The sequence below is a fragment of the Denticeps clupeoides genome, chromosome 7 (assembly GCF_900700375.1).
Source record: "Denticeps clupeoides chromosome 7, fDenClu1.1, whole genome shotgun sequence".
In the NCBI taxonomy this organism is placed as follows: Eukaryota; Metazoa; Chordata; class Actinopteri; order Clupeiformes; family Denticipitidae; genus Denticeps; species Denticeps clupeoides.
In genome coordinates, this window is record NC_041713.1 from 4,037,763 (window position 1) to 4,054,765 (window position 17,003).

At 49.0% G+C, this 17,003-nt stretch overlaps 2 protein-coding genes across 4 annotated transcripts; both read left to right on the forward strand.

The window, feature by feature from the left end:
• Nucleotides 1–1,288: 1,288 nt before the first annotated feature.
• On the forward strand, nt 1,289–10,059 carry LOC114794856 (nucleus accumbens-associated protein 1-like). 3 transcript variants are annotated; one of them, XM_028987681.1, is made up of 6 exons: nt 1,289–1,434; nt 5,091–6,071; nt 7,129–7,302; nt 7,889–7,994; nt 8,112–8,209; nt 8,727–10,059. In XM_028987681.1, exons 2-6 carry the CDS (start codon nt 5,120–5,122, stop codon nt 9,029–9,031), a joined length of 1,635 nt encoding a protein of 544 aa, XP_028843514.1. In that variant the 5' UTR covers nt 1,289–1,434; nt 5,091–5,119; the 3' UTR covers nt 9,032–10,059. The 3 variants fall into 3 exon arrangements, with proteins under 3 accessions (XP_028843514.1, XP_028843513.1, XP_028843512.1); XM_028987680.1 differs by lacking the exon at nt 1,289–1,434 and adding an exon at nt 2,346–2,381; XM_028987679.1 differs by lacking the exon at nt 1,289–1,434 and adding an exon at nt 2,421–4,492.
• A 4,794-nt stretch (nt 10,060–14,853) lies between these two features.
• On the forward strand, nt 14,854–15,712 carry ier2a (immediate early response 2a). Its single transcript, XM_028987322.1, has one exon. It carries the CDS (start codon nt 14,947–14,949, stop codon nt 15,343–15,345), a length of 399 nt encoding a protein of 132 aa, XP_028843155.1. The 5' UTR covers nt 14,854–14,946; the 3' UTR covers nt 15,346–15,712.
• The last annotated feature ends 1,291 nt before the right edge of the window (nt 15,713–17,003 follow it).

Genomic DNA, 17,003 nt, shown 5'->3' on the forward strand with positions numbered 1-17,003 from the left:
TGTGTTATTATTTGAGAATTAAAAAAAAAATGAAATAGTTACTAAAATAGTAAATTTACTGTAGTCTGTGAAAGGATTGCATTGCATCTTTGCAATGTACCGCTGTGTACTGTGACTATGTTTTATATATAAGTAAATAACATATACCTTCAACATATTATTTATAGTGACGTTTATGGTGAAGCTGCAGGGTTTACTGTTAAACAATATGCTACAAATGTAAGTGACAATATTACACTGCAAGGTGAATTTAATGGATGTGAAAGTTTATATTTACTCATTACTTTCCCACCAGAAGCACAATCTCACCGGCAATTTTTGGAAATGACTTCCGGTCTCGCTACTAGGTTGGCAATTACACCAGCCATTTTAGCTTGACAAAATATGATTTTGCTCACGGTATTTAGAATAAATTCGAAGTAGATGAACGTGTAACGATTGTTGAATGTTAAGTACAAGGCACACTGTGGTGCAGACTGTCCATCTTACCACTTATTTAAAACTACTTGTTTAAATGGATAAAGTGGTCAAATGAGTGGTTTTAGAATACAGTGATATATTGAATATCTAATTATGTAAGCCATTACATTAGACATAGGTGATGTGAATTTCACATTATCTATGTTGAAGTCTGTTTTTATATATGCCATGTTGTGAGTGAACTGCATTACTAGAGAAAACAAAAATATATTCCATAATTCAGTTCCCTCCAAGGACAAAAAAAACTTGGATAACTTACCGACTCGTCTGGGCGTGTGAGGAGAGTCTGTAATGCAGTCGTGGCCTGTACGATTATTTGGATATTTATTTTTTTTTTCCCTAAAACAAAATTATGGATATTTAATTTCTCTCTCCATCTCTGCGTCTAGTAGCAATTTCAACAGTTGTGAACGACGTCCACGAAGACGAGAAGCTCTGACCAGAAGCACCGAGATTCAGTCTCCATCACTGCAGGCTCTAAAAGCTAGCCGCGTGCATGTCCTTGAAGAATTCCTAGTGTTTATATCTAACTTTTTTTTATCTCTAATTATATTTAATCAGATGGTGGGCCCAAACATCTGGCCCGTAGTGTATTTCAGGCATAGCTATAAATCACTATATTGCTTTCTTTTTCTTAACCTTTTTTGCAGTTTTATTCTGGATTTTTTTATGGTAAGATAAGTTGCTTGCAACCAGAAACGCCCAATATTTCACCGTGCATTTAACGTTATTATTATTATTTTTATTTTTTTTTTAAACGAAGCGCCGTCGGCTGAATCGATGACTCCGGGCTCTACGTCCCACCCCCCCGGGGAAGCGTCTGCCATCGGTTGCTCGGCGATCGACGTCCGTCCTGAGGTTCTCAATGAATGGCTGTTTCCAGCGAGACGGGAGCTAGAGCCAGCGCGCCCGACTCCTCCATTGAAACGCGTTGAATCGGACACCAGCGAGGGGGTGAGTCGGCCTCCGGGCCAGACGCGTGGGGTCCGGCGCGGCCGCCGCCGACCGGCGCCTTTTGGCCGGGGGTGGCGGCCACGTTTCGGCGGAAAGCTCCGCGGTTTGGGACGTTTTCGGGCATTGTGGGGTTTTTTTTTGGGGATGGGGGGGAGAAAGGTGTGCGGTGGGGGATGGGCCCGTCGGAATGGCACCAACAAAAACTTTAACCACTTCGCCGACCTCACAGTCATGGCTGCGCGGCGGCGATTGGCACGTCTCTGGCCCGCGTCCCCTCGCCCGGAATACTTTTGGAAGCGACACGTTTAACGTCCGATTCGCGTCCGCGCTCTGCCCCCCGCCTCCCCCCACCCCGACAGCGGAATTTGATGGCCGATTGTTTTTTCGCGTGTTATTGTTTTCGGTGTAGCCTACCGGCGACGAGCGATACTGTCTTGATGCGCGACGCCCCCTCCCCAGTCTCTCGTCGCTGGCAGGGTTGCCAGGCGCGCCCTTTTCACGCCGGAGCCACAATGCGGCTGAAATTAGCGAAACCACGCGTGGCGGGATTGGGGAGGGAGGGGGGGTCTTTTATATATATATATTTATATATTTATAATAATAGACCACCGCGTCCGCAGCATCACGGTATTGTTTTATACCAACCGAATTAAACTGTACCTAAGTTGCAGATGTGACGGGATCGTTATCATAATTATTTTAAGAACTAGTGGGCATTGTTATTTTGCACGGATTCGGCGATTCTGTGGAGTAACAGAAAGAATAAATGTACTCTGCCCCCGTGCACGTCGGCGTTTCGGCGGTGGCCGCCTGTACAGTAGTTTCGGGCCGCTCTGCGGAATCGCCGCCACCTGGCAACCCCGGCCGTCGGTTCGGTCTGGCTCGCCCCCAGTTGCTGCATTTGTCCCGGGATGACCTGTTGATGTCGGCCGCCGAAATAGAGTGAGGTGGGGGGGCTCGTTTCTTCGTTTTCCGCGCGTCTTCGTGTCTGTTTACACCGGGCGGCGTTTTTTTTGTTCCCGCTGGCAGCGCGCACGCCGCGTGTTACGGTTGATCGTTTTTTAGCGTGGATATTTTAACCTGTGTTTTTTTTTTGGTTGGGAGGGGGTCGCGTTTGTCATTTTGTACACGTTTCGGTGGCGGCCGCGGACGGAATCGCGCGTATTTGCGTCGGGGGTGGGGGGGTCGTTTTTAGATGCTACGGCTAGTTAGCTTTAGTCGGGCCTGGACGTGACCAGCACCCGTCCCCCAGAATTCATCATCATCATCACGCCTCTCTCTGGCACCCCGTGTTTAGTTGCCATCTTTCCTCCTCCTCCTCCCCTTCCAGCCCGGGCCGGCGGAGTTTCCCGCAGTCTTACCTAACGCGTCGTTTAATTACGACGGTAATTAATGAACCGAGGGCCGGTCTGAGGGTCGCGTTGCGGCCGCAACTTCGTTTCGCCTCGACCGGAGCGCGGATACGAATTCCGTGGTTTGCACGTCCACGTCCCCCCCCGTGCCCAGTTTAACCCGTGAGGAGGCGTGTGAACTGGTGGGACACGCCGGCTCCCAGGCCGGACTGGTTGGTTGTGCTTCAAGTTGGACTCAGTGTTGATTTATCGAAGGAGGGGCGCATGCCAAGGCACGCACGGGCCCTTTCTTTCCCCGGGCCTTCGTCCTGTTGCTCCACCGGCCTCGAACCGCTTTTCTACATTTACGGCATTTACCAGGCGCCCTTATCCAGAGCGACTTACAACCAGTAGTTACAGGGACAGTCCCCCCCCCCCGGAGCAATTTAGGGTTAAGTGTCTTGCTCAGGGACACAATGGTAGTAAGTGGGGTTTGAACCTGGGTCTTCTGTGTTACCCACCAGGCTACTACCACCGCTTTTCCCACAGTGCCACGGCCTCCCACGTGTGCCTGCTGTGTTTTTATTACCCACGATGCACTTGTGCGGCGCATGTCTCACACTGAGGTGTTGCACCCCTGACCCACTCTGTGCATCTTGAATCCAGGCCGAAATACTTATCAAGCTCCCTCTCGTTCTCTGTTCTGAGGCGCTGTCACTTTAGAACTGTGGGGACGCGTGTTCGAAGCCACCAGCTTGTTCAACGGCAGGAATGAGTAACGCACCGTGTCGACGTGCCAATGCAGCATGCATGGACCACGGCGCACTTTCGGCCCTTCACGTTCACCCTAAATCTCATGAACGTGCTAGTATGCATCGGCGGTGGGAAATGCGGCATAATATCACACTACTGTACAATCTGCAGCGCTCAATGTGGCTGAAAGTCTTGTTTTTAAAAATCATAAAGTCAGTAAAAAAAATGTAAAAAATCACTAGTTTCAGTAAATTTATAAAATTCGATTCAAAATGATTTTTTAAAACTTTTATTTTTTTTACGCTATATACAGTACTGTGCACCAAAACAAAGCAGTGAAACCATAACCACTGTTCTAAACTGCACACTGTTTTCTCAATGTAGCGAAAACCCCGTCAAACTCCGATCAAATATCGATTTACCCGAAGTGCTTATTGCAGAAGTTCCCTTTTGTCATGAGACGATGACATGATGTGTGTAGACTCTCCTATGGTTCCCTGAGCAGCAATACAATATTGTTCTCCATCGGTGGACTTGCAGGAGTTCTTCTAGCTGCATGTTTTAGTCAGATATCGATATTTTCATTTATGGTATTCTAGCAGGCCTTATTCAGAGCACCTCTCCAGGGACAGTCGCCCCCTGGAGACAAGTGTCTTGCTCAGGGACACGATGGTAGTAAGCGGGGTTTGAACCTGGGACTTTGTGCTCTTCTGGTTCATGGGTGGGCATCTAACCAGCTCGCAGCCTCTGTCCAACCTCCAAACAAACCCATTTGTGTGATTTACGCTTTTTAGAAAGTGAAGAACTGCTGAAGAGTTTCAGAGTTACGATTGGGAGGTTTCGCGTTTGCGCAGTAGTGTGAGTTTAACGTTAAATTGCTTTCGTTTCTCCCACTGCAGGCTTAAACCGTGACACGTTGATGCCAGACACCAGAGTGTGGTTAACGTAGCATTGAAGGAAATATCACATAATAGGTGTGTTCGAAAATGATAGTGAAGTGATACACAGCAGCACACGGTGCACACAGTGAAATTTGTCCTCTGCATTTATCCCATAACCCTGTGTGAGCAGTTGGCAGCCATGACAGGCGCCCGGGGAGTAGTGTGTGGGGACGGTGCTTTGCTCAGTGGCACCTTGGCGGATCGGGATTTGAACCGGCAACCTTCTGATTCCTTAACCGCTAGGCCACCACTGCCCTGAAAATATCGATACAGCAGTATATCGTGATGCCTTGCGTGTTGGTATTGAATCGATGCGGGGACATCGAATATCAATAAGTTTCGTATACAAATTTTGTCCAAATTTCAGATCTGAGTTGTGACGTTTTGGCTGAATTATTAATATGATCCAGACAGATCAGCTCCGTATGTCCAGTATCACAACAGTTATATAATATAATCGCATCGCGAGATCCGTGCCTGTCGTACGGTCTTGCGGTTGCGGCCTCTGTGCATCGGTGCAGAAACGAGATGTTATTGCGCTTTTTCCTGGAAAGTTTGGGATTTGGCTTACTGTTTGAGTTGGGCGTGTCCTAATCTTTTGTAATTTTTGTCTTGTCATCGTGTCCCCCAGATTTCTGCAGTGGTGCTGGCCATAGCACCATGGCTCAGACCCTTCAGATGGCGATTCCCAACTTTGGCAACAACGTCCTGGAGTGTCTGAATGAGCAGCGGCTGCAGGGCCTGTACTGCGACGTGTCCGTGGTGGTCAAGGGCCACGCCTTCAAGGCCCACCGCGCCGTGCTGGCGGCGAGCAGCTCCTACTTCCGCGACCTCTTCAACGCCAGCGGCAGCAGCAAGACGCCGGTGGTGGAGCTGCCGCCGGCCGTGCAGCCGCAGAGCTTCCAGCAGATCCTGTCCTTCTGCTACACGGGCCGCCTCAGCATGAACGTGGGCGACCAGTTCCTCCTCATGTACACGGCCGGCTTCCTGCAGATCCAGCAGATCATGGAGAAGGGCACCGAGTTCTTCCTGAAGGTCAGCTCGCCCAGCTGCGACTCGCAGGGCCTGCACGCCGAGGAGACCCCGCCCTCCGAGCCGCAGAGCCCCGTCACCCAGACCGGCGCGGGCGTGGTCGCCACCGCGGCCGGCCGCCCCGCCTCCTGCCTGACCCCCCTGCCGCTGGTGTCCAAGGTGAAGACGGAGCAGCAGGAGGCCTCGCCCTACTCCGTGGTCTGCACTCCCGTGGCCAAGCGCCTCTGGGACGGGGGAAGCCGCGGCGAGGGAGGCGGGAACTCTGCGGGCGGGGGCGGCGGGCTGAGGAAGGCGGCCCGGTTCTCCCAGGAGACGGCGAGGGGCGGCGCGGGACTGGGCATGGGCCTGGCGCTGGCCGGAAACGGCGGCAGCGGGAGCAACAGCACCAACGGGAACTGCACCAGCACGGCCACGCCCGAGGGCACCAGCCCCGGCACCATGAGCGCCTACACGAGCGACTCGCCCATCTCCTACCACGACGACGAGGAAGAGGAGGAGGTCACCGAGGACGGCACCGAGGAGCAGTACCGGCAGATCTGCAATATGTACACCATGTACAGCATGCTCAACGTGGCCGCAGGCGAGTCCGCTCGATTCCGGGTTCATTAACCACGTCCTCCGTGCCGGCGTGAAGGTTCTCGGTCATCCTTTAATGAAGTGAAGTGAAATGCACACAGTGAAACGTGTCCTCTGCATTTAACCATCACCCTTGGTGAGCAGTGGGCGGCCATGACAGGCGCCCGGGGAGCAGTGTGTGGGGACGGTGCTTTGCTCGGTGGCGGATGGGGATTCGAACCGGCAACCTTCTGTTTACGGGGCCGCTTCCTTTAACCGCTAGGCCACCGCTGCTCATTCTGCTTCCACAGAACTCTGTCAGCCTGAGATTTGAATGCACTTGCTGTCTATAAGCATCCGAGATTGACAGAGTTCTGTGGATGCAGAATGAAACGTCTCCACGTTTAAAGAAAGAAAGAAAGAAAGACAAATTCTCCTGGATGACTGAGAATCTTCACAGACATTAATCTCCAGGGGGGGGGGTGAGCGAGCCTACACCTTAATGTGGGCGGGGGTTCCCTCCCTTCACTCCTTTTGAGCCACCCAGGAAATATATTCTGCATCTGCCAACCGCCATCGGCTCGTCGTGCTGCCGCCGTGGGGTCTGTTGCGTTTTCCTTTTGCAGAACTCTGGCTGCACCTTTTTGAAGAGCTTTTCCTACGAAAACCGAGTGGCTAAACCACCAAACCGGTCGTATGGCAGCAAATTTGTGCAGCTGGTCGTGCGCCTTTTGCACTTTTGGGCTGCAGTGGTGTTATAATTTGTTAGCTGCATTTCTTCCCGTGGCCTTTTTTTCCAGCCATTTTAGTAGTTTGCTTATAGACAGCAAGTGTTAATTTTAACATTACGCTTTTATGCCTCTGTGCAGTTTTTCTAGACGCATACTAGTTTTACGTTTATTGGTCCGTTTTTGTTTCTTTACCCTGTGTTTTTCAAGTGGATGAAATGTCCAAAAGTTAGACCAGAAGTTCTTATTGATATATGTTTTTTTTTTTTTTTCTATTATTCGTAGTATTCGTTTATGTGAATGGGTGCGAACAGAACGGCCGCGTAACGTCGCTGGTTTTGTCTTCGTCTGTAGCAGCGGGCGAGCGCGTGGAAGCCCTCCCGGACCACTCCGAAACAAGGAGTCGGATGCGTGGACGGCAGGACCTGACGTCCCTGCCCGCGGAGCTCATCACGCAGATTGGCAACCGCTGCCACCCCAAGCTGTACGAGGAGGGCGACCCGGCAGAGAAACTGGAGCTTGTGTCAGGTGAGCCGCAGCAGAATGTTCTGTCCCCTCGATCTGGACGGGGTTCCCTCTGGCTGAGGTTCTCATTACCGTTCTATTTGAGCCCATTGCTGTAAAGCTTGGATTGCTGTACGGTTTAAAGGTCCCCTATCATGAAAATGTGACTCTGTGAGATGATTTAACCATAATACGAGTTCGCCTGGCCTGTCTGTGGTCCTGCAGTGGCTAGAAATGGCGATGGGTGTAAATGGTTCAGAGAGCGGCTACTCAGGCGGTCGGGTCTGGGATTTCTGAAAGGTTACACGACGTCATATCTGACCCAGACGTTGTGGTTGGTGAACGGTGTTGACGATGTCATTTCTGCTCAACTTCTATAGGCCGCTCTCCCCCCTCGTCCCGCCCCTCTCCTCCTCATTAGCATTTAAAGCTACAGACACCGGAACGGCGCGTCCTGGGAAATGTCATTGTGGGACTTCAGATAGTGTATTAGGGGACCACTTAGAACACATATTCATGTCAGGGGACCTTTTAATAAGGAAACAAGGACGTTGGGTGGGAAAATAATTTGTTACTTAAGCCGATAGGAGTAATGTTTGTTTGTGTGCAGGCACCAGTGTGTACATTACACGAGCCCAGCTGATGAACTGTCACATCAGTGCAGGCACCCGGCATAAAGTCCTTCTCAGGAGGCTTCTGGCAGCCTTCTTTGACAGGTGAGTTTGTTTGTGTGTGTGTGTGTGTGTGTGTGTGTGTGTGTGTGTGTGTGTGTGTGTGTGAGATCCTGCTACATGTGCCTTTTTTTTACCTTTTTTATCTTCTCTTCCGTTCAGGAGCACACTGGCCAACAGCTGTGGGACAGGCATCCGCTCCTCCACCAACGACCCCAGCCGCAAGCCGCTGGACAGCCGCGTCCTGCACGCGGTCAAGTGTGAGTCGAAGTGCCGCGCCGTGCCACAGGAAACCACAGCCACCCTGCCGACTCCAGTGGGGCCATAAGCCACGCACAGACATTCCATCCTTTTCTCGGGCCAGCGCCGGTTCCATCAGCCGGGATTTTACTCGTGTCTACATTTCTTGGTTCAGCTGATGCTCGTATCCGTAGCAACATCCAGTCACTAATGACAGGTTCAGACATCTTTGGCTGATGCTGGGTTAAGCGTCTTAGCCGTAAACAAGATTTTCATTCCCACCCGAAGAATTTAACCTCCATCGAATGGGGGGGGGTGGCAGTATTTCACCCCAAAAGCTTCCAGTACCGGAGGTGTACGCCGACTGGCCGAACGCATGTTGTGCCAAACAATGGTTAAGCAAAATAATCCATATTTTCGTGCATTTGCTGTAACATCCAGCACTATACTGTATCATACCACACTGAATGGATGCTGAATGGTTAATTTAGCATATATATCAAATCATTTTGTGTTTTGTTCTGTTTCTTTCCATAGTTTATTGCCAGAACTTCGCCACCAGCTTCAAGGAGAGCGAGATGAACGCCATTGCGGCTGACATGTGCACCAACGCGCGCCGCGTCGTCCGCAAGAGCTGGATCCCTAAGCTGAAGCTGCTCATGGCCGAGGGCGACGCCTACGCCAGCTTCCTGCCCGACGGCGTCAAGATGGAAGCCGACGGCCTGGCGTCCGAGCACGCCTTCGAGACGGGCAGCCTGGAGGGCGGGGCCTCCACCGAGGCGGGCACCCCGTCCGGCGAGTCCCTGCAGGGCGTGGGGGGAGATGGCGGCTCGTTGTTTTAGTGATGGTTTGCCTCAAGCCCTGCTCTGCCACGAGATAAAGCGAGCTCTACTTTTTCTGCTGCCCCCAACCTGGCAACCCCGCCCTGTCGTGTGACTCTTTCTGCTGCTTCTGCCTGGGGATTGGTGAGGGATTGATACAAGAGGGTCTGTGGGAGGGGATGGAAGCTGTCCGAATGGGGGCTGTGGTAAAGTGTGGTATAACCGGCTTGACGAGAGGAAGGGGCTGATTTTATATTTTGTTTTATTTTATTTTAATTTTTTTTACTTTTTAATGAAATTTTTTTAACCCACCATTTGCACAAAGGCCCTCTTCCTCCATGCTTATGCCTTTTTTCTTCTTCTTTTTTTTTTTAAACTGTTGAATTAGAATGTGTTCTCGGTAACGTGTCATGGGCCAACCAGCCTGCCCCCCGTTTCATATCAAATGCACTCTGTCCTTGGGGAAGAAGGGGAAGAACTAATCATGCTACTGATTCTGAATGTATATGTGACAAGAGAAAGAGAGAAAAGAAAAAAATCAGACGTCCGTCTGGCTGTCTGTCCCTTTTATTTCTCCCTCTTCTTCCCCAAGCCTTCAGATCTGAAGACGACAAACAAAACAAATCTTAAATATCATTTTATTTGTGACTATTTCATCTTGTGTGATTCTTCCCACTTGATGTGTATGTTTTTTATATTACCCATGAAACCAGAGAGTGTGGAAAGCTCTACGGAGGGTCCGTAGAGAAACAGGAACAGGAAGACGTGTATTTTTTAAGACATATTTATCGGCAAGCACCTTAACCGTGTGCACAGAGGGAAAGGAATTGGGGAATGTTTTTACAAAAGTATGTTTTTCTTTTAACTTCTGGACTGATGTCTTGCTAAATGGCTTAAACAAATGAGAGAGAGAGAAAAAAAAATATTTTTGCATAAAGTGGTCCTATGTAGTCAAGGTGGGCGTTGTGCGTGTCTTGAGGTGACCGGCCAGGTTCGGGGAGAAAAGCTGAGAGGCCGGAGACGGTCTGTGGTCTGGTGATCTGTCGGCATGGTGTGTGTGTGTGTGTGTTTTTTTTTTTTTTTTTGTTTTTTTTAATTATTATTATTATCTTTTTTTAAACACTGATCCCGGGTCAGTTTTACTCCAGCTGACTTCCTGAATTGATAGCACGGCGTCCAATGATGAACCCGATGTGGTCGTCATGGGCGAGGTGTGTTTAAAAAAGAAAAAAATCAATGAAAAAAAACAATAAATAAAAACATAAAATTGCGTGTAGTTTCCACACCACGTGGGATGGTGTGCGTTTAGGGTGTTGCTATGTTACTAACTAATGTAGGGGCCGGTGACAACAGTCCTCCCTGCAGAGGGGGAGGAGTCGAGACCTCTACCTGAGAGGAGTCTTCATGTGGGCTTTAAGCTTGGGCCTGAGGCTTAGGATGAAGCTTGTGTCTCTGGAAAGGGTGTGAGTGTGCTTGTGGGCATGTCTCTGTTTGAGCAGCTGTGTGTGTGTGCGCGAGGGTGTGTGAGTGTTTAGACTGGCACGTGAGTGTGAGCAGTCATGTGTGTACATTCCTTGTATAGAGTTGGCTCTGTGTTCTTGTGTGTAGAAAAACGAGTGCATGTTGGGATTTGTTCTGTGTGTGTGTGTGTGTTTGGTTAGAGGTTGGGTAAGGTCAGGTTAGAGGCTTTGCTGCAGTTTTGCTAAGGCAAAGCAGTGAGAGGACGTTTGCATACCAGTACCTTATTCCGAATTTCCATCTTTGTGCACATAAGCACTATTCAAATGTGAAGTAAGTAGGTGTAGCTACAATGCACACACAAACACAAACCATTTGCAAAGCAAAAGTGATCATGCTGATTTGTTGCTGTTTATGGGTAATAATTCTACTTTCACTGGGACACGAAGCATGACCTGATGTTGGGGGGGAGAGCCAATCAAAACCAAAGGACCAAATTCGGGTGGTGATATCAGTGAGCCGGAAATGCTGTAGCTTATATTGCAATGCTTTAATTACATTTTTACCAAAAAGAATGCTAATTTTCATTATGCGTGAAGCTATAAAATGATCATGGCACGGTCAATGGTGAGCACTTGCCAAATTAGATTACCGATAATCAAGGTATTTTGTCTAGCAATAAGCCATAATGGGGCGGGGAGTGTATCATGGGCCCAACATTTATTTTTAAGTACTGTAGTGTGTAAGCACACTATAGCGTTTACAACAACAATGGTATGAATGTCCACCGAAGTGTGTGTCTTCAATGGGGTGACGTCCACATAGAACGGATGGTGTGTGTGTGCGAGTTTGTGTGTGACCTTTCCGGGGACACGGCTGTTGTGCCTGATGATAATTCAGTGTCTTTCCATAGTGGTGAGGTGGAGCTTTGTGCACCTTTTCTGTGTCTGAACTTGTGCTCTTTGCACGTTTTTTTTAAATAGAGGAAACATGGAGGACTGTGCACCTTTTTTTTGTAGAGATTTTGTAGAGTAGGTTGGTTTCCAGACAAAACCAGTGGGAATGGCTATCTGACTCTGGCTTCAGAGTCTTGATTGGTGTAAATATTGACTTGAGACTGTTGAACAGATTTTTTTTTATGGTGTTTAACCCTTTTTGTAGGACGTTTTGTTTTGTTTATTTTTGTCATAAGGAGTAGTTTTCTTAATCTCTCATATGTTTTTTTTTTTTTTTTTTAAAGCTTTTCTCTTTGGTTTTGTAACTGCAGTATGAACACTGAGGGGTTGAGGGCTCCCAGAATGCACCTTGACCGAATCAGAACGCCGTGAATGGGCTCCATGCTGGCCCGAGAACTTCTGTTGATCAGGCCAAGATGGGCTTTTAGTTGTTCTGTGTCTCTGAACTCCAGCATGATGCTGTCCCAATTCGCTCTAAAACACCCCCCCCCCCCTTTTTTTTTTTTTTTTTTTTTTTTTGCCCTCTTTCATTTCATTTTGTATTTTATTTTATTTTTTTATAATTCAATATAATATTTCCTTTATACCAAGTTGTACAATGTACTGTATTGACCTTAAAAGGAAATAATGACTAATGCAGAGTCAAGTTGCCAATTGCAGAGTTTTGAAAGTGTATGGGGGAGAGAAAAAGAAATGTACGATGCGTAAAATGCACATTTTTAAAATATATATATATTTAGTTATCATTAGTTGGGATAACTCGAGCCAAGTTTGTAATGAAATGGAGACCCTTGTCGTCAAAATATCAAGTGATTTTTTTTTTTTTTTTTTTTAAGAAAATCCATGAGGTGTTTCTGAATTGGACGAAAGTGTTAATGTTATGCAAATGTGTGAGTTTATCTTTGGGAACTAGAAACGCCTTCCACTCGATCATTCTGGCCCTTACGTGGTGTCCTGTGGCAGGTTCCGGTCCGGGCCGCCCCCCCGCCGGTAACTCCAGGCGTGCGAGGATGTTCGTCTGGAGAGAGGCCATTTAATGCCGCTGTGGGAATGCCCCGCCGTCGGCGTCCTCCATTTTGATGGCACAGCTCTTGATCTGCCACACGCTGTGCTGGCGGCAGGCGGAATGCGCGGCTCGCCGCTGCCACCTGGCGGGCGCGGGCGTCAACGACAGCCGCCGCGCCCCCGTGGGCCACCAGGGGGCGGTGCGGCCACCAAGCGATAGCGGAGACCTCGACTGGAACCTTGTGGGTTTTCTTTTCTTTTTTTTTTTTTATTCTGTGCATGGGAACCATCCAGTTGGTCACGTGGTTCTTGCCTGTGCTCCTGCTCGTTCTCCACACAAGAGAAAAGCACCTTTTGGGCATGTGTTTGTCAGCCCAACCCCCCGTTTTTGCACCTTGAAATCGTTTTGTGCGTGAGAGGTGAGCAGGCTGTCGCAGGTTTGCTTCTTTATTTTGGTAATTGTTAAGGTTTTTTTTTTTTTTTTGCCCAATGAGAATGTTTATGGTGAGACCCTGTGGGTTCTTTAAGACGTCATCGTAGCCGTATGGCTTTTCTTGAATGTTGTCCCCCACCCCAGTTTACGGTGTTTTTTTTTGTTTGTTTTTTTTTCCTCTTTGCTTTTCTTCCCCCTGTTACTGCGAAGGAGTACGGCTTACAGGATCCGGTTCTGATTGTGCTTCCCCAGCACACGTCACATCCCGCCCCTAGTCTCGGAGTAACCGGAACAGGCTCATGTTACACTGAGTGTCACATGGCAACCTGACAAAGGCCAAAAGAGTGACAGCGTGGTCTGGATTGCGATACCACAGAAAACTGTAAACTTCATCGGAAATGATAATAATAATAATAATAATAATGATGATGATAATAATAATAACCAAGCTTGCTTACACATGTGTACAGACCAACAGAGCCAGGTGTGGCAGTGGTATTCATAAGATGCAAACTCTCTGGTGTATTGTTTGGGTCTTTGCACCCTACTCTCACTTTCTATAAATATATACATATATAAATAAATATAAATATATAAATATATATACACACTGTAAATTATACATAGAAACACTATTGGAATTTTTTTTTCATTGTGCACTCACAGCATGAGGTGTAACCCCGAAACTACGCTTTGGAAACCGCTGTGGTGTCTGCTGATGTCACTAACTCGCGCCGTGACCCTAGCTGTACCCTTGTAATGCCAGTGCTCATTCCATTTCATCATGTGTTTTCAAAGTGCCAATAACTTTGCAAATTCCTAACTGTGACCCAATATTATTCAAAGTAATTGCACATTAACTACTGTAAAGGGTTTAAAAAGGACAAAAGGATAAATCTGAATATCTTAATAAAAAGGTTTGTAACAAATTTTGTGTTTTCTTTTTTTATTATTTTTTTTTTCCCTTCACCACTTCCCTCTTCTTTTCTGCACGACTGCATCCTTTCGCGAACACACGTGCCACACGTTTCTTTTCCGTTAGCAAAGGCCGGAAGAATGCAGCTCGAGCTTGTTGCTGGGTGTACTTCCTTTTACAGCTGCATGCCTGCGCACAACCGTTCCCCCACAGCCGAGATGCACGAAGAATGCCTTTAATGCAATTATATAGAGCTCAAAAATACAGATACCTGCGGCCTCATGTGTTTCCACATGCTTAGTTAGAACCCTTATTCAAGGTTAAAGCGAATGCATACATTTTGACACACAAGCTATTAAGACTTATTTTTATCTATAAGATATATAACAAGATGATGGTACTGTTGCAGTATAAATCCTAGTAATAATTACAACAACAACAACAAAAAAATATTGTAACCTGAACCGAGATGAAATTCACATTGTCTGTCTGTGCAATGTGCTTTAAAGCCATGCGAGAATGCTTGTCCTTGCTTTTTCATTAAACTGCTCCCTGCGGGGGGAAGCGGAAGCGCCGCTACCATATAAGGATGTAGGCTATGACGACACTCCTGGGTCTAAATATGGCTCCAGGAAGCGCGCCGTCCCACGCGTCACCCTTTTTCCGCTGAAGGAGACCGGACGAGCCATATATGGGCATGCGACGGCTTATCGCAGACTCTCACGCTCTTCTTCGGTTTACCTGGCTGTCTAATGTCACAGTCACGACTCTTACTGGAAAAAAAAACATGATTACATTTATTATGTTTATTTCCATACTCCAATCCAACCGGTCTTTTATTTGTGATGTGTTTAAATTTATCATTATATGCTATGCTATTTTTTTTAAGCTTAATGTCTAATAAGCTAACTGGTTTACAGCATTAATGAGCACTGAGACTTATTGATCTGGATGTAGGTTTATTTATGGCTAGTTATCGTTCGATACTATAATCTGGTCTTCTGGAATTTCTTTAGAATTTCTGCGACCGGGGAACTTCGGGCGGTGGGCGGGGTTAAAAGGCGCCTTAAAAGGCGCGCCCCGGCGCGGCGGAGCGCGTATTTCTCCGAGTGGTGCCGGTGGGTGCGGGCACTCGAGCGACCGCTCGGCCGAAAGTCAGGAAGGCAACATGGACGTGAGCGCGGAGGCCAAGAGGATCATGGTCCAGGCGCTGAGTAAAATGTACTCGTCGCGCACGCAGCGCGGAGGACTGCGCCTCCACCGGAGCCTGCTGCTCACGCTGGTGATGAAGTCGGCGCGGGAGATGTACCACGGCGCCCGGGCGGCCGAGGGCGACAAGGAGAACCAGGGGGGCCGCGGCCCGGCCGCCTCCGACCGGCGCTGCAGGAAGAGGCTCGGCCAGGCCACCTCCGAGCCGGACTTCCTGCCCTGCAAGAAGGCCAAGATGGACCCGGAGGGGCTCAGGCGGGCCGCGCCGCCGCCCCTCACGGCGACTTCTGCCAACTGCTGCCGGCCCGCGGAAAGTTTGGTGCGGGCCGCCGCGGGGAGGACGGTCGTGACGTTTTAACGCGGCGGCGGAGCCGAAGCCCCGCAGGGTTCCTGACCGCGCCGGGTGATCCTGGCACGACCGCCGGTGGACGCTCCCCCGGGTCCGGCCGAGCCGCCGGAGGTCCGCTCCGCGCCCGCGGACTCGACACGGAAGCGTGACTCGGCAGGACGTGGCGCCGAGTCACGGCGTGACTCAGCCCGGGCGCCGAAGACGCCCCGAGGGCGTCGTTTTATTGAAGACTTCCTGACGTGTTTTACTGGCTGCTCTTGTACGTGTCTAATTTATGGTCCGAGAACATGTTACCACTGTCACATGTATCTACCTCGTTTTTTATATACTTTTTTATTATTATTTATTCATTAAAAATGAAAAGAGAAAAAAAGAACGCGTGGACTTCCTGGTGTGGCTCTTTTTTTTTTATTTATTAGTTCTGTTCCTATGACGCCGCCTGGCCGGGGCGTGTTCCGGCGCCCGAGTAAACAGGAGGCGTCCGACTGATGGCAGATGTTTAACTTTAGACGTTTTAACATGTGTGTGAATTAAAAACACTATTTTCTAAACGATCATCGCTTAATGTACAGAAAAGGAAGCTGGTTATTTTAATTCCTGCTGCTAGTAGGTGTGTGTGAGCGCTTTCTTAATGTTTTAAAATGCAGGGCTGGGGGTGAACTCTGCAGTGAAGATTTAGAAAACAAACGCTTCACGTCGGCAGCGAAACGTGCGACGTCCGACCATCTTACCGGCTTCAGCGGCTCGGATTCCCGTCGCGGAACGGCCCTCTTTACCCGCTCTGTAATCTTTTAATTCCGAGCAGACAAATCCGCCCCGAACTCGTGCTGGTTGGGCTTTTTTTTTTATGTCATTTGGACCTGAGGGGGAAACGATAACGATTAGCAACAGGCTAACGGTGGTAGTCGCCTATGAACCAGAAGACCCAGGTTCAAACCCCACTTGCTACCATTGTGTCCCTGAGCAGGACACTTAACCCTGAGTGTCCCCAGGGGGGGGGCTGTCCCTGTAAATACTGATTGTAAGTCGCTCTGGGGAAGGGCGTCTGGTAAATGCTGTAAAATGTAAATGGCCAACGCTGACCCGGCCGGAATGTGGACGCGAGCCGCGGGGAGGTGGCGGCGGAAGCGGCCCGGGTCAGGCGGGTCACGTCGTGCCCGGCGGAAGCGATGGGGAGGAAGGGGGCTGAGTGGGAGCGGATCTCCGGTCCGGGGAGGGGAAGGCCCCCCGTGGGACTGACGAGCAAATGGCTAATGGCCAACCTTCCGTTTATAGCGGAACTTTTTTTTTTTTTTTAGAAAAAGTCGTGTGCGCTTACCTAGACAGCGACAACAACCAAGGATGGTAGTAGCCCAGCGGGTAACACACTCGCCTATGAACCAAAAGACCCAGGTTCAAATCCCACTTACTACCATTGTGTCCCTGAGCAAGACACTTAACCCTGAGTGTCTCCAGGGGGGGGGACTGTCCCTGTAACTACTGATTGTAAGTCGCTCTGGATAAGGGCGTCTGATAGATGCCATAAATTAAAACTCCCCATAAAAAAAACACACGCAAATCTGCTTCTGTTGGCACGTTTTTAACGGCTTGTGCTTTTTAAGTCAAGTGAAGTGATTGTCACAGCAGCACAGCACACGGTGCACACAATGTCCTCTGCATTTAACCAT